At 41.2% G+C, this 21,249-nt stretch overlaps 1 protein-coding gene across 1 annotated transcript; it reads right to left on the reverse strand.

Annotated features, from left to right (window-relative positions):
- Positions 1 to 541: 541 nt before the first annotated feature.
- PROK2 (prokineticin 2) lies at positions 542 to 15,018 on the reverse strand. Its single transcript, XM_008963953.5, has 3 exons — positions 14,740 to 15,018; positions 11,252 to 11,377; positions 542 to 2,618 (listed from the first exon to the last, which is right to left on the reverse strand). The coding sequence occupies exons 1-3, from the start codon at positions 14,833 to 14,835 to the stop codon at positions 2,514 to 2,516; spliced, it is 327 nt and encodes a 108-aa protein (XP_008962201.2). The 5' UTR covers positions 14,836 to 15,018; the 3' UTR covers positions 542 to 2,513.
- Between the last annotated feature and the right edge of the window lie 6,231 nt (positions 15,019 to 21,249).

Raw genomic sequence — 21,249 nt, forward strand, 5'->3', positions numbered from 1 at the left:
TTCTCAGTGAGATAGGGGGGTTTATAGGAAATAGTTTTGGCATAAACTTTTCTATGGTTAAAAAAATGTTGCTTCTGATAAAAGGCAAAACAAAGTCAGAAATGATAGTTTTCATGAAAGTCAATGTTTGCAAAGAAATCCGAAAGTCCGGTAGGGTTTGGGCATCATCTTCTAGCATAAGATATCTTTCTACCTTGGAATGAAGGGAATTCATTCATGATATTTTCAAAGTAGACTGTGGATTTAGTTTTTCTCGTGTAAATTTTCATCTTGCCTTACTTTGTGGAAATTCTGGTCTATGAAGTCCCAGCATGTGTGTGAGACAATCCTAGGAACTGGAAGAAACATCATAGCCTTTTTTTCTTTCTATATATATATAGGGTCTTGCTCTATCAACCAGGCTGGAGTACAGTAACACAATATCACGGCTCACAGCAGCCTTGACCTCCCAGGCTCAGGTGATCCTCCCACCTCAGCCTCCAGGGTAGCTGGGACTAACGGTGCATGCCACTGTGCCCAGCTAATTTTTATTTTCTCTCTCTCTTTTTTTTTTTTTTTTTTGGTAGAGATGGGGTTTCTCCATGTTGCCCAAGCTGGTCTCAAACTCCTGAGCTCAAACAATCCTCTTGCCTTGGCCTCCCAAAGTGCTGGGATTACAGGTGTGAGCCACCGCCCCTGGCCAACATAGCCTCGAAAGTCTTGAACATTATATGAAAAAAAACAACAAAATTGCCAAAGTGCCTATTTCTTTACTCATAATTCCCCTTGTTGAAGTTGAATTTTCTTCAGCAAACTCGCAGAGGAATGTTTCTTGAACACAAACTGAACAACCAAAAATAATACTTTTCTGACCAAGTTTGGTAATTAGCACAGCAAAATCCCATACATTTATGGGACACATTAGCTCAAGGGGTAAAATTACATACAATGTGCTATCATAAGCCCTGGCTGAGTCAATAACTACAAAATGGACAGACAGTTTCTGTGTTTGGAAATGGTTGGTGGGTTGGCATGGGCAAGTTTAGTCAGTTGAACACATTTCATAAGTTGTTTATTTGCGACGTTGAAACCATTTACGATACTCGGTGGGTTTTCGAGGCCAGCCTACATTGGCATCACTGTGTGGTAGCACCTAGCACCCTGCCTAACCACTCGCGACACACACACCCATCACTCTTTGCCAAGTCAATACACTTAAGCCCCATCAGTCCATTCCTGATTACAGTTTTGCACAGCATCATTTTCCTTCACACTCCAAAACCTCACTGATTTATGCATCGTTTATTTTTTGAACTACCTTAAAATCCATGCAAACACAACTCTGCTGTATGTAAAATGAAAATGCACATATCTTTGGGGCTATTTCACCAACCTTGGGGTCTTTATCCATGTTGGGACGTAGCCTATTTAGAAATTTGCTTATAATAAAAACTGACAACAACCGTGACAAAAATAAGGATATAATATTAAAATAAATCAAATGATATACAGTACTGTTATTATTCTGATACAGAATTTTTACACAGCAATATTGATACAGGTACAAACGGCAATCCATTACAATCGACCTTTCAGTTACAAACAAGGTTTAAATTACAACTTAATACCGATTTAAAAATGGTAATTAGTGTTGTGCCAGATTAAAATAAATACTTCCTCTTCAAGTGACATTTTCTAGAATATCTCTAAGTAGGAGACTAAGGAAAAAAAACTTTATAAAAAGTAAAAGAAGTAAATGTAATCTTTTATTTTTAGAAAAACCCAAACCTAGAAATCTGGACTAAATTAATTTGGCTTTCCATTCCTTCTGTCCACACACCAGCCCAACAGCAGAGCTGAAGTCCTCTTGAGTGACAGGTTTAGGAAGGGTCCAGCAGCACTCCTAGCTTCCGTGCCATGAGAGGAGTTTGGAGTGTCAAGTTCACATATACACTCTTTTCACTATTTAAATGCCAGCAAAAAGCTGGATTCCCATCAGTGATTCTGCCATCAAACTCAAAGAGACAAACCCTCCACTTTAAAATGCAAGAGGAGGGAAGAGAAATGGACAAAAATAAAGTAAGGTAAGAGCCTTGAAATTCTTTGAGGTGGAAGAGGCAAGGGACCAAAAGCTGTAGGTGTATTTGTGTGGCAGGGCACAAATGGGGCTTGGGGTGGTGAGAAAAAAAAAAAAAAAGTTGCTCTAACAAAATATCAAATTCTTATTTTCCTCATTTTTGTGAAAATGGGTACGTTTTTGACATTTAAGAAAAAAGCCAAATCAAACCAAAACACAAACAGGGAAATAAGAACCAGTTCCATAATGCCTTACACTTTATATTTCTATCCAAAAGTAAAATTCTCTTTCGATAAAAAAAAAAAAAATCATTTAAAAATCAAAGATAAAAATGTTACTTGGAAAGTTGAGGAAGCAAGAGCATTTCTTTCTGGCACATTTTTTGTTTGGCACAATCACAAGTAAGACTTTACAGGTAAGATGTGGCTATTCACATTTGGTTTCTACTCCAGAGCGATTACTTTTGGGCTAAACAAATAAATCGGTTAAATGAAGTCCGTAAACAGGCCAAGCCTGGCAGACATGGGCAAGTGTGATGCATCCTCCGCCCAAAAAATGGAACCTAAATAAAAAAGAAAACGGAGTCAGAGCTGGAAAGGTTTCAAAAACAAACAAACCAAACCATTCTTGAGATAGCTCTTTAAATAACAATAACTGGTGTTTACTGAGCGTTAACTACCCATTAGGCAATATGCTCAGTTCTTTTTATTTATATATTATTTACTGTTTTTGAGACAGAGTCTTGCTCTGTCGCCCAGACTGGAGTGCAGTGGCACAATTTTGGCTCACTGCAACCTCCACCTCCCGTGTTCAAGCGATTCTTCTGCCTCGGGCTCCCGAGTAGCTGGGACTACAGGTGCATGCCACCACGCCCGACTAACTTTTGTAGTTTTAGTAGAAACAGGGTTTCACCTTGTTGGCCAGGCGGGTCTCGAACTACCAACCTCAAGCGATCTGCCTGCCTCAGCCTCTCAAACTGCTGGGATTACATATGTGAGTTACCATACCCAGCCTGCTCAGTACTTTTTATATGTTATCCTTTCCCATTCTTACAAACACCTCGTAAAGATGGCAAGCACTTTAATTGTACCCATTTTACCGATGAGAGAATGAGGCAAAGAGAGACTGGTATATTGGCCAAGGTCACTTATCTAAAACTTGAAGCTTGGCTAGCAGTGAGTGGGCCCGAGAGACCAAGCTTCTAGTCCTCAAGCTGTACGGCCTTTTACTTTTTCTCATTTATTTCTTTTTATGGTATCCTATCATTGAAGCTCCTTAAGCTTGAACCTGGTATCATGGGCATGACCATGTCTATGCAATGAGCAAATATAAACTCACCATCAATGAGCAATATATTAATTCATACATTTGCACACAGATGCCAGGAGTGAAAATGCTGGGAAAAAACTTTAAAAGGAACAGAGGAAAATCAGTGAAGAAGGCAAGCTCAATTTGCATAAATGGAAATTGAGTAGCAGTGAAAGGTCTGCTTCATTCGAGAGTCACTCTAAGAGCCCAGCCCATTTCACCAGCCAAGCTGGGTTGAGGAGGGTCAACCGACAGCGAGCATGGTGGTTGTCTGTGCCAGTGGCAAATGGTATACACACCAAATATGTATGCTTTCTAGAATAAAGACAGCAAATATTATTTTCCCTCCCCTAAGCAATAGCACCTTCCTGAGAATCTGCCTGTCTTACAAGTTATATGGAGAAAGTTTAATCCCAGGCCTGGAGCGTCTGTGAAATCAGATGGCAAGTGACTCTGACTCAGGCTAAAGTGAGTGAGACGAGTGACTACAGACTCATGTCTCAGAGATGTTTCCAGAGTTTAAGCATGGCAGAGGATGTGTTCTTCCTGCTTCCAAACTCAAATTCAACATCATTCTAGTGTATTTCTTATTCTGTTCCACCAAAAGAGGCCACCCCACATCAATGATCTGTCCTTATGAGAAAATCTGAAATGCATCTTTTAGATGCCTTCCAGATAAATTTCTTTGTATATATCATATAGATATCAATACAGATTATCAAAGCTGTCTACAGACAGTGGCAGAACCATTCTAATCTTATGTTGGGGCTGAACTGATAGGACAGACCCAACTCTATGGTAGTCCAACAATGTAAAGGCTAATTCTTCTGGGCATGTCTTTTGGTGGTACCACATTCGCATTCTTCTTACCTCCTTTTTCCTTTTGCTTCTCTTCCTCTTTCTTCTTCCCTGCCTTCCACTTCCAAAATTGTTCTGGAAGGGCCAGGGAGACGATTGAGATCAATAAATACAAAGGGAAGAAAAAGAGGCAATGGGAGGGCAGGGTATGCATGTATTGAACTGGCGGAGCAAGATACAGCAAAGCCATCCTAGTTCCTCTGTCCTTTTGCTATGTCATGACTTCCCAGGTTCTATTGACAGCATCTACATGCAGTCATGTTCACCACTGGATTAATATAGACTTGTGCTCAGAATGGTTCTGTCACTGTGTGTCAAAGGGAACACTGAGAGCCGGCTCTTTTGCTGCCACCAAGAACACATCAGAGGAGGTGAGTACAGCTAGACTGGCTTAGACAGTTACAAGTGGATAGCATGAGAAGTGATCATCAACGACCTTTATAGCCCATTCTGACCCTGAGACCATAAGTTTCCTTTCTGCCAAGCCTAAAACTGCTGCATGGGCCAGTGATTCTCAACTAGGGACGATTGTGTCCCCAGGGGACATTTGGCAATGTCTGCAAATGTTTTCATTTGTCACAACTAAGGGCAGGGAGGGGGATGCTCTAGGCGACTAGTGGGTAGAGGCCAGGGATGCTGCTAGACATTTTACAATGCACAGGACAACCCCTACGACAAAGAATTATCTGGCCCGAGACGTCAATAGTGCTGAGGTTGAGAAAAACAAACACAGATAGCAATATCCAAGTAAAAGGAGCCTGAAGTGTGTCAGTGAAATACACCTATAATGAGCATGTTAAACTGTTACAAACGGAGATCACCAAATATGTTTCTTTCATTCACTCATTCAACAGATACTGAGTGCCACCTACATACCAGGCCCTATCTTAAGTGCCGAGCATACGATGATGAGCAAAACAGGTGAGGCTGTGCATCGTGGAGCTTCCCTCTTGATGATACAAGACAGAACACCAGTAAAATTGTTTCAGCTGCTGGTGCTCACAGCCTTGTGCTTTCTGCATCATGACACTATGATCATTCTCTGGCCTGTCACATGGGGTGGGCAGTACCTTGGGCCCAGAAGAAAAGAAAAATCACATGGATTGTGCGCCACGGGTCAGGTCTCAGAAAGCATCATGTATGAATGTCATCCCAAACCTCAGCACCAGACTTTTGCTTTGTCTGAGATAGAGGTAAGTGGCTTCCTTTTGAGGTGAAGCGAAGGTCCTGGACTGAGGTTACTCAGCTAGGAGGGGAAAGTGCTCATAGTCAAACAGGGTCCTGCTTTCTTCCAGATTTTGCTCTCTTCTCAAACACCACCAAGCCCAGACTCCAGACTCTCTAAAGAGGGGACCATATCCATTTTACTCATGAGCATATAGCTCTTAGCCTGGTACACAGAAAACACTCAGGAGATATTTGCTATGTGCCAATCAAATGCCCTGCAATGCCCCACAGAGTCTAGGAACTCCCTGAAGGGCAGAAGTAAGATGACCAACTCAGATCCCAAGGCTCCCCTCACCGCCCTGCCCAGCTCCGAGCAGGCAAAACGTAACTCACACCACCAAACTCAGAGATGGACTCACCATGAAGCCCAAGAGGCCGAAGCCCCTCTCATGTATAGGCCTCTAATCCAGGACCTAGGAGGGACCCTGGTAGTGTGTTCACAAGGTCATCTGTTTTTGCGAAACTTAAAAAAAATCTTTGTATTATTTCTTTAAATCAAGGACACCAAGACTGTATGAACATCAATCCAGATCTGCCTTGACTGACCCTAACATAATGATTACACTGAACTGCAGGGTCCTTAATACTTAGGTGCTTTTTTCTCATTCAAACCCAGTTCACTCAGATCTGTGAGCTCCTAATGACAAAAACCATGATTCCTTTTCTCTTTCTTTTCTCTCTTCTTTTCTTTTTTTTTTTTTTTTTTTTTTTTTTTTTTTTTTTTTTTTGAGACAGAGTCTTGCTCTGTTGTTGTACCCAGACTGGAGTGCAATGGCATGATCTCAGCTCACTGTAGCCTCAGCCTCCCAGGTTCAAGTGATGCTCCCACCTCAGCCTTCCACGTAGCTGGGACTACAGGCACGTGCCACCATGCCCAGCTAATTTTTGTATTTTTAGTCAAGACAGGGTTTTGCCATGTTGCCCAGGCTGGTCTTGAACTCCTGGCCTCGAGTGATCTGCCCATCTTGGCCTCCCAAAGTGTTGGGATTACAGACGTGAGCCACTGTGCCCGGCCAAAAACCATGATTTCTGATATTATACACTCGGTAGATGCTTGTCAGTTTCTTGACTGGCCCACTCACTTCTAGATCTACAGACAAAGCTTTGCCTGTGTGACAAAGCTAACAGGCGTCTCATAATCACAAATGCAAGAGAAAGTGCTTACAGAAGATGCACACTGGAACCACTTAGTCCAAACTTCATGGTTTACTTTAGAATCAACCAACACTCGATGCAAAGTTTCCAATAGCCTAGAATTCCAAACGGCAAATTCTAGAAGTTACCGAGGCAGAACATCCAGCACTTTGAGAAAGCATGACTTTTACTCTTTTGCAGCACTTTTAAAGAGAAATTAGCACTTATAAAAGGGCAACATGAGGGATCCTTATAGTGATGGAAATGTTTTGTGTCTTAACTGTATCAACGTCAATATCCTGCTTGTAATATTGTACTATAGTTTTGCAAGATGTCACCATTGGGAGAAACTGGGCAAAGCGTATATAGTACCAAAGTTGAGAAACCTGTATTAGACTAAAGCCTATTTCTGTCTTGTAAGTCTTTTTGCTGAATTGAACCTATAAACACTGCTATGATGCTATCCCAAGAAATAATCATAGACAGTAGCTCTTGACATTGTGATAGGAAAGATGAGAAAATCAGCATATTATGCTTTCTTCCCCATCTTTTGCTAAATTTCTAGTTGCATTAGTTATATTTTAGTAATTTAAAATTTTTTTACTTTAAAAATATGTTAAAATTTTAATGACTTCATATGCTGAAATTATGTTTACAATGTTTCCTCATAGGTTGGTTCTAAAATAGAAACCACTAATAATTTTTTAAATATCAAGTTAAAAAAATAAAACAAGTACCAGGTTTTTATTTGAATTTTTTTCCTTCAGAAAAGGAAGGAAAGTGAAGTTTTTAAAAAAACCTGGTGCTAAAAATGTGCACATAAAAAGCGCAGGAAAATTTTAAAACAAGATTGTTTGAAGGAAACATAGTTGTTTAAACTGAAAAAATTCAGAATACAATAAGCAATAAAAATTAAAGTATTAATCACATAATTATTGAATACTAAAAAGTGTTCAAAGCTTTCAAAGCTAAACATTAGTCAAAATGGGAAGGAAATGGCTAATCTTCTATGTAAACTTTGGAAAGTTACCGGCATTAATAGAAACATTGTTGTTTTGGTTTTTTTTTTTAAACAGAAAGTTTCTTCTAAAGGCATGATTCAGTTAAGTCATTCTTAAGTGTTAAAAAATTGTGAAAAATGTGCCTGTAATCCCAACACTTTGGGAGGCCGAGGCAGGCAGATCACGAGGTCAGGAGATCAAGACCATCCTGGCTAACAAGGTGAAACCCCGTCTCCACGAAAAATACCAAAAACATTAGCCGGGCGTGGTGGTGGGCGCCTGTAGTCCCAGCTACTTGAGAGGCTGAGGCAGGAGAATGGCGTGAACCCGGGAGGCGGAGCTTGCAGTGAGCCGAGATCACACCACTGCACTCCAGCCTGGGTGACAAAGCGAGACTCTGTCTCAAAAAAATAAATAAATAAAATAAAATAAAATAAAAAATTTGAGAAAAATGAATACCTGTTAAAACTATTATTTGCTTTAAAATGTATTTAGAAAATATGCATACTATGCTTCCTAGGTGAACTCATATATCTCATATATTTTATTGTATCTTAAAATTATCCAATATAAAGTTCAAAACTATACAATTATAAAATAATAGCCTGTCAGGGACTGTAAACTGTACAAGTTAATTGGTACATGTTAAATAAAACAGTAAACTGAACTCGGTAGCTATCAACTCCTATCTATGGTTCTCAGTTTCAGTCATCAAATACTGTTCACTTCACCCAAATAAACAGATTTTCGGTGGCTAATGACTAAGCTGAAACAAAATGAAAAAAAAATTCTATATAGGGTCTACATTTTTACTATCTACTAATGAGTCATTAAACTTCAGAGCATAATTGAATACTGTACATAATGTTCATCAGAATGTATTGAGGAAAGACTTTTTTCTTGAGTTGTTTTGAACAGACCATACAGCTGAGAGATATTCTGGAAGAAACTAGATCTTTTTCTACAATAGGCAAATTTCATCTGGAACAAGTACAACTCTAGGATCTTCTCTTAAAATAGGTCATCAAAATAACCTTTGAAAATGTATTTGAAGATAAAAAAGCAACCAATATGAAAAGTTAGAAAATAAAATTCCAGAAATACATTTCAAGTGAGCATCTGAAAACCATACTCTATTATTTAAAGATTTCATTATTGGATCCATGATAAAAACAGAACCAAAGAGATGTAGCCAGTCTTATGCAAGAAGACGGCATTTGTTTACTTTCAAAATTAATCTTGGACTAAACCTGAAATTGAAGTTATCTAGGAACTGGGGAAATAGAATTCGGTTCTCTTTTAAATATTGCAGAGGATTGGAACACTCATCAAAACTATCGGACAACACAAATTCCCAGTCTGAACTGTTATCAGTCATTCCAGTGATCATTTTGTCTCTGTTATCCAAACAAACCAGTTTTGGTTAACTGGACTAAAAAGTGTTCAAATTAAACCCAACGACTGCTTTCGCGGAGGTAGAAGCGTGTAATGATTAAGACCACATAAACAACAGAGTGTCACAAAGAATGAAGTTGAGTGTCTCTTGTTTACTCACAGCCTGTGTTGCTGAACCCCTCTGGGGCTTAATGTTGTATACAGGCTTGCTGTATTAAATAAGAAGTACATATACAACATTTAATATAGAGGATCTGGTACATCACAGTATTTAACAAGGTGCAATTATGATTGTTATTAACACAAACATAGTTCCATGGGATATGTCACTTTTCCCTTGTTTTAGTAAACAGGCTATGTGATTCTAGCATCTAGGGCATGTGAAGCTGTACTAATACTGTATGAAAACAACGCAATTTTTCTTTTTCCAGACAGAGTCTTGTTCTGTCACCCAGGCTGGAGTGTAGTGGCAAGATCACGCTCACTGCAGCCTGAAACTCCTGGATTCAACTGATCCCCTCCCCACCTCAGCCTTCCTGGTAATTAGAACTACAGGCGTGTGCCACCATGCCCAGCTAATTTTAAAAAATTTTTCTATAGAGAAGGGGTCTCACTCTGTTGCCCAGGCTGGTCTCAAATTCCTGGGCTCAAGCAAACTGCCTGCCTCAGACTCCCAAATTGCTGGGATTACAGTGTGAGCCACTATGCCCAGCCAAAAACAATGTAATTCTTAAAGGAGAAAGTTAAGAGTAAATGTTTCAGAGACAATGACTTAAGTGTACAAAAGATAACTCATAATTCAATAAGGGTGTTGAAAATAACGAGAGCAATGCTAAAGGCAGCTGGGTCAGTGGCCCCTCTTCTAGGGAAGTTTGGCATTGAGACACACAAGTAACAGTTTAAACCTCTTCTGTCCAAGAAAAAACAATGCATGTCATGTTTTTAAATGACAGTGCAGTCTTGCATGGTAAAACCACAGGAGGGGTGGTTTAAATGTAACAGGAAGCATTTCACAAGGCAACCACAGGAAAGCCAAAAGCAAATTCAGTCTTTAGATAGGCCCAAAACAACTGGAATCCACATTATAGCTTGCAGAGTTAAACCTGGGCCAAGGGGCCACAATTTATTTCATTCTGTTCACTCCGAGGAGGTGAAAATATTAACTGTTCTCTGGGACTGTGGAGTATGGGAATGATGTTTGGCTGTGTTACATTTTTAAACCCTAAATCACATGTGAAAAAATAAGACAGAAAATGGAATTTGGTTTGCTCTGATAACATTCTACTTGTATCTAAAAGAAAGTATACAATGTGTAGAAAGAACACTCTAAAGAGACTGAGCTCTGCCTCTCGAAAACCACCTGCCCTAGGACTTGTTGCAACGCCACTGGAGGCACTTTACCAATGGGAAAAATGCAGAGGTGGGACCAGAGGAAGGCAATGCAACCTGGCATTCCTGGGGTGCTCTGTTGAGACCACACTGTGTTTCAAAGGTTTTCAACCAGAAGGCCAAGAACCTCCAGCTCCACATGCCTTCTGCCTCCCACCCACCCGCTTCCTCATGTAATGTAAACCTTCCTGACCCCTGTAGACAGGTGGGTCTGCAACCCTTGGAGATACAATCTCTCAAACCCTGTCCAATCCTGCCACCCTATGATCATGCCACTACTGTTAATAACTTTTCAAAAGTGTTATTTAGGTCGCTGTGATATTGAGCTGACAGATAATAAAGCAAATCGGAAAATTAAATATCATCGATCTCTAAAATTTTGAAAAATGTGTCCTGTAGGTAGAGTCAAAATATAGAATATTTAAACTAACATACAAGAGTAATTGTATAATCGATTTTCTAAAAAATCCCAAAACACAGAGCTTACTTACTTCTGCCTTATCAGTAGATCTAATATTAAAAGCAGTCTTTTTAAGAACTTCTATACTCAGATTTCTGCAAAGATGCATACTAGAGTATAATATATATTTTTGTTCTAAATAACTTTTAAGCAAATTCGTGTGTTACAAATTATATTGGTAAAATGCTTCTAACACCATGAGAGCAGTAACATGAAAACTATCACTGGAATAAGAAAGACAGAGGATACAATTCTTTGAAATGAAAGGGGAGAGGAGAGGGGGTAGTTTTACACTGTTATCCTTGCTAATGTCCAATATTCATTTTGTTTGTCGAGCACATTACCCAGTCCTTCATGTCATACAGACCCTGCTCAGAGTTACCACAGTAGAACCACCATGAATACAAATATATATATACTAACTTTACGAGTCAGTGGATGGCAGCTGTCTCCCAGTTTGCCCATAGGTGTGCAAATCCTTATGCTCTTGACCCAGATACTGACAGCACAGCACATGCCTCCACCACATTGGGAGTCCTTGTCACAAGCCTGAAATGTAATAAACAAACAGATAAATATAGATAACAGGAAAGACTCAGGCTAAGGAAATCTAAAATTAGCAGTGAAATGCCCTTTAAATATCTAAACACTTGGACTTCAATAATCAGGTACATTTTTTAAATGATAACCTTCATTTACTTGTATATAGCTATTATAAAATCTGATCAGAATAGCTATTTCTCATTTTTCGAAAGTGGGCTAAATTCTAGCCCCTGGATTATGAAAATCTTAAATAAACATAAGATTTTTTTTAAATGAAATCAGCTCTCTTTTTCCAGTGCTTTATGGCTGAATTGGCTTTGAACTTGAAGAACAAGACTATATTACTCTTATACTACACATGGCCATTAGGAACTACATAAATGGAATCACAAGATTTTGTGACTATTAACTGCAGAATACACTGGGGCCAATTTAAAAAAAGAGATTTAAATAGTCTCTAAATCTGGCATGAAACACTCCAGACCCATAAAGGCACTGATGTAAATTTCAGAAGTGCTCATTTTCCCCTTCAAATATTTGCATTTTGGTTCATGAGACTTGACGTTTCTCACACCACTGACTTGCTTTTTCACCATTTTCTCTTTAAAGAAGTCTCATAGTTTGAAAATGGACAGACCAAGATGCTTGCCTTATGTTACTCTTCCTTCAGGTGAATAAGCTGCAAAGAGCAAATTACTGGCTTAGCATAAACATACACGTACATTACAAAATCAGCTAACAATCCTGTAAGATCCATCAAATTAAGAAATGCAAGTAACAGGTGCAATTGTCAACAGTAATTACTCAAGTCACCTGCTTTCAATATAAAAGTTGTAAATACATACAATGAAACAATCAACTATGGAGGAATTTCCATACTCTAGTAAATAGAAATAAATAAAAAAATCTAAATCTATTTGCATGAAAATGGATCTGAAGAACTATTATTCTTTCCTAGAACCAACAAAAAATAGAATGCTTTGTTTGAACCGTGGGCAGTAATCTGTTTTGGTAGTGATAAGATAAAAACATCCTGTACTATATATGTAAGAAACTAAAACCTCTATCATCTAGGCACAAATTTAAATGTACAATTAGTGGAAACAACTAAAACAGTCCTTCAAAATTCTTAGTTTTGAGGACAGTCATAACTTCTCAAGACATAAAAATATGGGTACATTCTTAACATTATTTCTCATTAAAAGTAACCAACTATTTTGCTTTAAAGTTCATTTACTTCCCTCGTTAGAATTTATTTCTCAGTCTATTTAAACAAAGTATCTGGATAAAAGCTAAAAATTTCACCTTGAGGTGTTTGGATTTTATAGGACAATATGTAAATGTTTCAATTTTCCAATTTTTATCTGCATGCCAGAAATCATGTATATGTAGCCATTACATCCCATAAATAAGATGTCTAGTCAATGATCTTTTACAATATAGTTTTAACAAATCTATGTGGGCATATAAATCAACTTCAAAATACCTACATACGCTACCCAAAAAACTGTGGATGTCAGGTGAAAGTTTTAGCCAGCATTTTATTTCAACAGATGCTCAATACCTCGAATTTTGAGGCCCCATGAGCTTTTTTTTATGAGACAATCAAAAATCCAGCCAAAATCTTTTAAAATTCAATCACCTGGATGTTTAACATGCTATACACAATGTATCTTGATAAGTTACTGAGTTTTTCATTTGAATCCAGATGGTTCCTGTCATGGAGACATAACTACATTTTATTGCCCTGTTGCTTTAGAGACATTTTTAAAATTCTCTTTTTGTAACACTGAGTTAAAATAACAACAACAAAAACAGCACACATAACTATATAATAAGCCCAGTCTAAGCCTCTCTAACAGATAGACAGCCAATGTGATAAAATTTTATTTTGTAACAAAAGCTTCAGTTCTTAGAAAATTTACAAAGAGTTGCATAGGTTTATATATTTTTAATTAGACAGCTGTTTCCTAATGCCCTTCATCCTTAACCCACTGCAAATCTATTCAGATAGTGTTGTCCTGTGAATGGAACAAAAAGATACTTATATTGCAAAGGGATCTTGGGCTCAGAGGATTAGGAGAAACTTTAAATGAGCCAGCAGGAGAAGAGGGAGAAAAAAATCCAATCATGTTTCAATTCTCATGTATTAGAAAGACCTGCAAAAACTTTTTTTCAACCACATGGACTGGCAAAGCTATGCAAGTAATTTTTTGAAAAAATCTCTTTTCTAATAAATATCACAGAGCTTACAGTTGAATATCTGTTGGATATATACAAATGCTGTCATAGCAAAAGGACTTTCAAAATTCTATAAACCTAATAACTAATATAGAGAAAATAGAGCTTGATTTTTTCAAGACAAAGATACTTCCTTTAAAGTCAAATGATATTATCTATGTATCAACATTTCAAACATAGACGTTTTATTCAAATCCCATTATGTGCACTTAAATATTTGAAGTAATTTAATGAAGGTGTGAAATAATTCCTCACTTAAAAAACAGTAAAGAAGTTGAACAACCAGGAAATGATAGCAGTTTTGCCTTGTTAATGTAAACTAGACTATTTAGTATTGTACTGCAAACCCAATTTTTCAGATCCACACAAAATTGTTGAGAGTGGGAGAGAACTGAACTAGTTCCTACTTACAAAAAAGATGAAGACATCGTCTCTAAGTTTAAACATCTACACAGCAACCTACTCCATCATTATGCCGGAGCACTGGAGGTGCTTTGCCAGGAATTAGAAATTTAAAACTTTTATGGGGATACCTCAAGACCCTGAGCGCGGGGGAAAGCCCCGGAACCCAGAAGGAAGCTCCCACAATTGCTTTTCAAAGCTCTCACATGGCCCTGGACCAAGCGATTTCAAAGGGTTTCTGCGGAGGACGCATCGGGGAGCAAACTCTTTGACTGTAGGATTAAGACTCTGGGCACTTGGGGAATTCGTCTTGGTCCTTTGCATTTCAGGAAGGGGCCGTCAAATTTTAAGGTTCGAGGTTGGAGAGCCTCCAAAAGTACTTGAGAAGACTCAGAGAGAAACTTCTTTCAGCCTAACAGAAGAAAAATGCGAGGAGTGAGGCCGTGGGTGATGAGGGAGAAGTAAGCGAGAGAAGGTGGTAATAAAGGTGGTGGGCGACATCCTTGTCACTGTTTCTTCCAGGACGCGCCCAGTGTCCCCAGCCGTCTGCTGCTTTTGGATCTGGGTATTTTCCCAAGTGCGCCAAGGGGCGACAGGGGCAGGTGTCCCCGCCCAGGGCGACCCTCCCTTTGCCTCTAGCCTGCCCTTCAGGGTCCCCGTCCCAAGCCCCCTGGGCACATCCCAGGCGCGCATCAGGGGCAGACAGGTGCGCCCGGGCCGCTTACCCCGGTGATCACGGCGGCGTCCCCAGCGCGGGGCGTGAGCAGCAGCGGCGGCAGCAGCAGGAGGAGCAGGAGTGGGGCGCAGCACAGGCTCCTCATGGCGCCCTCGGGACTGGGCGGCCGCCGGAGGCAGTTGGGGGCGCGGGGCCCGGGTGCGCTGGGTGGAGCGCGGAGCGGCGGGCGGACGGGCGCGGCGGCTCCCGCGAGCCTCCGGGCCGTTATAAAGGCTAGCCCCGCCGTGACTCACGCCGGCGCCCGCCCGGCAGCACACGCGGGGGGCACGGCGCGGGCACACACCCCACGCCCCACGCGCACACGCGCGCCCGCCTCGGCCTGGCCGGCTCCCAGACGAGCACGTGCTATGCGCGGCCCCCCGCGCCCCCGCCTCGGGCGCCACGCAGGCAGCGCTCCCGGCGGGGCGCCCCGCTCTGCGCCGTTCCCTCCGCCGTAGCCCAGCCACCGCCTTTCGCACGCGCCGGAACCGCTTTTGTGGTCTCCGAGACACTCATTTGCTGTCCTGGTTTCCAAAGCTCCACGTGCTCAGCGCCGAAAACTTGCAAATCATTTGCTGTACAGATGTTTAGGGGTCGCCTACTACGTGCGGGGCGCTGTGGACACATAGGGGGCGGGGGGTGGGTGAGGGGGACACAGCAGCCCCTGAATCCATTCGTTTGTTCAGCAGGTCTATACTGGGCGCCCGCTGCGTACCAGGTACTGCCACCGGCTCTCTCCTCACGGTGGAATAACTTAACAGAGAAGACAGACATCAATCAAATACCCTGGAAACGTGGAAGGCAGGGGAAAGAACAAAGGGAGAGCAAAATCGCCCCAATCCCACATCACCCGCGACGTGAAAGGATTTGTCCTTCCAGCTGCGGGACTCCTATTTGTTTCTTTCAAGTCAGAGGCCTTCCCTTTATGCCCACATCTGTTCCCGACCCTCTCCTCTGATTTTCCTCACATGTATTTCCTCCCCTCTTCAGCCCCGCGCCAGCTCCAGGCACAGCCGTTCAGGGTGATGCCAAAGGGAAATGAGAACGCCTGGTTTCGAGTGCCAGCCTGAGGCCCCTTAAGCCCTAGGTACGCAGCTCTCTCTTCTTTCTTAAACTTTCCAGCCCAGGAAAATCACCCTTGGTTTTACAGATGCGATAGGGCGTTATTGTGATTCCTTCATTCACGTAAACATGAATTGAGTGTCTAGTGGGTTCCAGGCACACCAGGAAAGAATAAGTAACAGATTTGCCCTCCATCTCTCATCCTAGCCTGGCTCCAAAAACTGCAGCCTGTTTCCCTCAACAAAAATGACGTCAAGAATACCTAGATGTGACCACACCGAACTTGCTTGCCCGTTTTGGGAAACCCAACTTTCTTCCTGAATAGTCAGAACCTCTGGCTTTCCTGGTCTCTTAAGAACCGCAAACTATTGAAAAGCAGATGCGTCTTTCAGCCTCTTTAATAAATGCAGTAAGGAGAGTTGGGACAGAGTTGCTTTCAGACTGTGGGGCTCCCCCATGCCAAAGCATTCAGACGAAATGTGGGGGATAGCGGGGGGAAGGCAGGCAATTATCTGAATGTTAAACAGCTGAATATTTGGAAACCCCAATCTTTGGCTGATTTTTAAAAACCTTTTTCACACGTGTTCTCATGTTTAAAAAACGCCTTGAACAGAAAACACAAAAGGAGTCAAACCCTTTTTTCAACTTAAAAAAATGTTAAAATTGGACTCACAGTGGAGTAAGTAGAAACAGTAGCAAGTGACAGACTTGTGGAAAGTTTCCTTTTCCAGTCTCCATGCCAACGCTAGCTCGGGAATGCTGCCGGGTAAATGTAAAAACCAGTCAACATGGATTTTAACATTCCTATGACTTTCTTTTAATGGTCTATTTCATATTCGCTACTATTGAATGCCAGCTTGGGTATTCCCTGCTTCTTCAAGCATAGAAAATATGATATGTCTACACAGGAAAAATCAGATTTCAAAAGTGGCTGGCTTCTTACACAGCTGTTTGGAAAACAGTCCTCATAAGGCTGTTTTGAAACAAGTTTAAAAAAAAGAAATAAGTTTGGAAACACTTAAAAATAGGGTTGTTTAGTTTCATGTTCTTTTGGAAATTTTAATTGCTTTAATGCTTTAGGAGAGAAATGAAGGCTCTTGATATGTCATCTTTGTATCTGAGGCCAAGTTTGAAAAATGAAGTCTGACTTCAATTGTTATAAAGGGAAAAATGAAAAAAAAAAAAGAGTTTGGATTAGTCCATTAAAAAAGGTAGTTGGGACAACTTAGCAACAATGACATAGAAATGAAACAGTCGTTTATTGATTCTTTTCTATTACTGTAACCTGTTGATATTGCCACATGATCACTTCTGCCCAGGCATAACTGTATTAGGTGAAATGAGCCTTGTGTGTGTAAAGTGTAGCCTACCATATTCCAGCAGACCATCAAGGCTCAGCTTAAACGAAAATGCAATCTAGGAGCGTCTATAGAACCCCATGTTTGTGAGACAGGCTGATCAGGATTGGAATCCTGTGTGACCACTGGGCAAGTTACACAACCTTTTGAAGCCTCTGTTTCCGGTCTTGTAAAATGGTTATAAAATACCAACCTCATGGGGTACAACCCCTATGGAATTTAATAATACCTGCAAAATGCTTATCACAGTGCCTGGAACAGACTGGGAGCTCTGTTAGGGTTACCTCTTAGTAAGCCTTATTATTTGGTCTCCCCTGACAATTTCAGCCAATGCTGATATAAGTCTTTTCTGTCCTGCCCACTATATTAGATTGTACACTTTTCGTGATTAGGATCCTTGTGTCTAATTTTCTATGCATCCCTCTTGGCACACAGCACGATAATAGGCATATGGCAGGCATTCAGTAAGTGACCAGCAACAGGAATATGTCCCATGAAGGACAGTCCACAGACAGTTACAAGAAGATCATATACAGTACAGACTCATGTCATGTATATGAATCCGTTAAAGGTAGTCACCAAAAAGCAAGAGAGATGGAAGCTTTACCTGGTGCAGATGATTCAGCCTATCTCTTTACTTGGGGGCCATGTGACCGAAATGAAGTGAGCTCGGAGACACAGGCCTGTCTCACGGCAGTCAGTTTGGGACTCGGGCTGACTGATAAGGCTCCATTTCAACATGTGCTTCATGATTGCCAGTGTAGTGGCCTATACTGTGTCCCCTAGCAAGTTATTTTCAAGGCCTAAGCCCTGGTACCTGTGGACATGACCTTATTTGGAAATAGGGTTTTTGCAGATGTAATCAACTTAAGGTGAGGTCATGCTATATTAGGGTGGGTTCTAAATTCAATGGCTGGTGTCTTCATAAGAGAAATGGGAGGGAGAGCTGGATACAGAGACACAGACTAGACTCCCCCCACCCCCACCCCCCCCACACACGGGAGAACACCAAGTGAAGATGGGGGCAGAGATTGGAGCGATGCTTCTACAAGGCAAGGAACACCAAGGATTGCCAGCAGCCATCAGGATCTGAAAGAGCAAGGAAAGATTCTTCCCCAGATCCTTCACAGGGAGCACGGCCTTGTCAGCCCCTTGGTTTTGGACTTTTAGCCTCCAGAACCACGAAAGAATAAGTTTCTATTGTTTTAAGCCACCCAGTTGTGGTAATTTCATTATGGCAGACACAGGAAACTAACATAGTTGGGTGCAGCCAGAGGGTTGTACACCAGCCTTCTCTGCCTGGAATTGATGCCTGTCACTTTTGCTCACTTTTTAGTGACCAAAACAAGCCACATGACAATCTGTCTTCAAGGGGACAGACAGTGCAAGTCTGTCACTGGTTTCTGAAGACAACAAGGTATCAGGTGAGCAGTGCTATATTCTACAGGAAATGAATCATTCATGGCTTGGACTCCTTAATGAGCATAATGAACTTTGAATTATATTAGTAATTGCTATTATAAATAATAATGTGTAATTTCCTTTGTATTTTTTCTAGTACAGCATTCTTTATACCAGAATTATACAAAGACTCTGAAAGTGAGTAAATGTGTAAGCTAATATTTTCTTTTAGGTGGGTAGAAAACCATAATTTATTCATTCAACAGGTATTAACTAAGACTTACTATATTCCAGATATTGTGTGCAGCATTGGGGGTACAAGGGTGAGCAAAACAGACATGAACCCAGCCCCCTGGGAGCTTACCATCTCATGGGAAGATGCACATGAATCAAATAATCATACAACTTTATAATTACAGAAGATAAATTTAGGGTCATTATGAGAGAGCATATGAGGAAACCTGAAGCTTTCCTTACAGTTCTGGAATATGGGATGAGAGCTGAAGGTTATGCAGAATTTAACTGAGGTGAAGAATGAAACAGGGCTGGGTGCAGTGGCTCATGCCTGTAATCCCAACACTTTGGAACGCCGAGAGAGGAGGATCGCTTGAACCCAGGAGTTCCAGACCAGCCTGGACAAAACAGGGAGACCCTGTCTCTACAAAAAAATTTAAAAAATTAGCCAGGAGTGGGGACGGGCGACTGTAATCCCAGCTACCTGAAGAATCAAGGTGGGAGGATCACTTGAGCCTGGGAGGTCAAGGCTTCAGTGAGCTGTTATTGTACCACTGCACTCCAGCCTGGGTGATGGCGAGACCCTGTCTTAAAAAAAAAAAAAAAAAAAAAAAAAAAGAATAAAACAGCAGACATGGAGGATGGCTGGGCATTCCAGACAGTGCAGACAAAAGGGTAGCTAATGTGGCCCAAGGAATGTGCCTAAAGCGAAGTCTGGAACAAATACGGAGCCAGAGGGATGGCAGGGACCCTTTGCAGGGTCTTATGTAGGCCACACTAAAGATCTTGGTCTTCATGGTTGGTCGGGGAAGGAGAAAAATCATAAGAATGGGGCAAGTGTGACATGAGCAGCTTTCATAAGGAAGACCTGCCTGCAGTGTGACTCAACCTGTCTACATCCCAACACCTTCTGGCAACCCCAAACCCCTTTCACTGAAGGCAACTCTATCCTTCCAAAGATGACCCTGGAGTCATCTTTGACCCTTCTCATTCTCTCACACCTAAGACCCATCTGTCTGAAAATCTTGTTGCCTTTTGAAGGCAAATCTACTTTATATTATTATATTATATTATATTATTATTTATTATAATATAATTATCTGTGATAATGTAATATTTTATATTATAAAATATAAATAAATACAAAATAAAATAAAACAGAATATATTTTAATAATAAACCCTCTGTCATGCTACCCTTCTTGTTCTGAGCCCCTGTCACCTCCAGCCTGGATTACTGTCACTGTCATTGCCTCAAGACTGGCCTCCCAGGTTCACCCTTGCCCTCTAAATTCTATCATCAACACCTTTTTTTTTTTTAAAGTAAGTTAGACTCTTTGCTCTAAACCCTGCAGTAGTTTCTCGTTTCTCTCGCAGAGACCTTCAGATCTTTGACTTTGTTTACTACTCCTACCTCTTGTCTTCCTGCCAGCTCTGCTCCTGCCACACTGCCCCCCTGGAGGTTTCTAGAATACTCAGGGCATGCTCCCACTTTGGGAAATTTGTCCTGGATCTTCTCCTTGTCAGACTGCTCTTTCCCCAAATAGCCACATGGCAGACTCCCTTGTCACTTTCGAATGTTTGTTCAAATCTCACCTTTGCAAGGAGGCCTATCCTAACCACCCTTATTTACATTTGCAACTACCCCAGCATGCCAGTTGCCTTTTAGTCCTTTTATATTTCACTTTTCCCTAGCACTAAGACCTTCTAGCATATTCTATTACATATTACGTTTTATCTTTGTTGCCTTACTGCCCCCACCTCCCCACACATACACCAGAATCTAAGCGCCACAGGATAAGGGATGTTCAAAAACTTTGTTCTGTTCACTAATTTATCTCCAGTACCTAGAAAGATGCCTGGCACATAGTAGGCACTTGATAAATATTTGTTGAACAAATTACAAAAAATATAGAGAAGAGATTGGAGAGTGGCTGAGAGCAGGCCTGATGAGAGGCCATGGCAGCGGTCCAGGTGGCTTTGCTGCTACCGGTGTTGGCAGCAAAGAGGGAGAGAGGTGAACCGACTCACTTAAAAATAGAACAGGTAGAGAGCTGGGCGTGATGGCTCACACCGGTAATCCCAGCACTTTGGGAGACCAAGGTGGGCAGATCACCTGAGGTCAGGAGTTCGAGACAAGCCTGGCCAACGTGGCAAAATCCTGCCTGTACTAAAATACAAAAATTAGCCAGGTGTGGTGGCTCATGCCTGTAATCCCATCTACTCAGGAGGCTGAGGCAGGAGAATCACTTGAACCTGGGAGGTTGCAGTAAGCTGAGATAGAGCCACTGCACTCCAGCCTGGGTGACAGAGCAAGACTCTTTCTAAAACAAACAAACAAACAAACAAACAAACAAACAGCAAAAAAACCAAAGTAGAACAAGTAGAATTTACCATTGGTTAAGATAAAGGCTGGACAAGAAACGTCAAGATTCACCTTGTATAACTGATTGACAGTGCAGATGG

Source organism: Pan paniscus, chromosome 2 (genome assembly GCF_029289425.2).
Source record: "Pan paniscus chromosome 2, NHGRI_mPanPan1-v2.0_pri, whole genome shotgun sequence".
Taxonomy (NCBI): domain Eukaryota; kingdom Metazoa; phylum Chordata; class Mammalia; order Primates; family Hominidae; genus Pan; species Pan paniscus.

Coding starts and splice junctions, on each gene's coding strand:
- PROK2 (XM_008963953.5), bottom strand. CDS start 14,835: ATGAGGAGCCTGTGCTGCGCCCCACTCCTGCTCCTCCTGCTGCTGCCG. Junction 11,378..14,739: donor ACGCCGCCGTGATCACCGGG/GTAAGCGGCCCG, acceptor ATTACATTTCAG/GCTTGTGACAAGGACTCCCA. Junction 2,619..11,251: donor GCCATCCACTGACTCGTAAA/GTTAGTATATAT, acceptor TTTTTTATTTAG/GTTCCATTTTTTGGGCGGAG.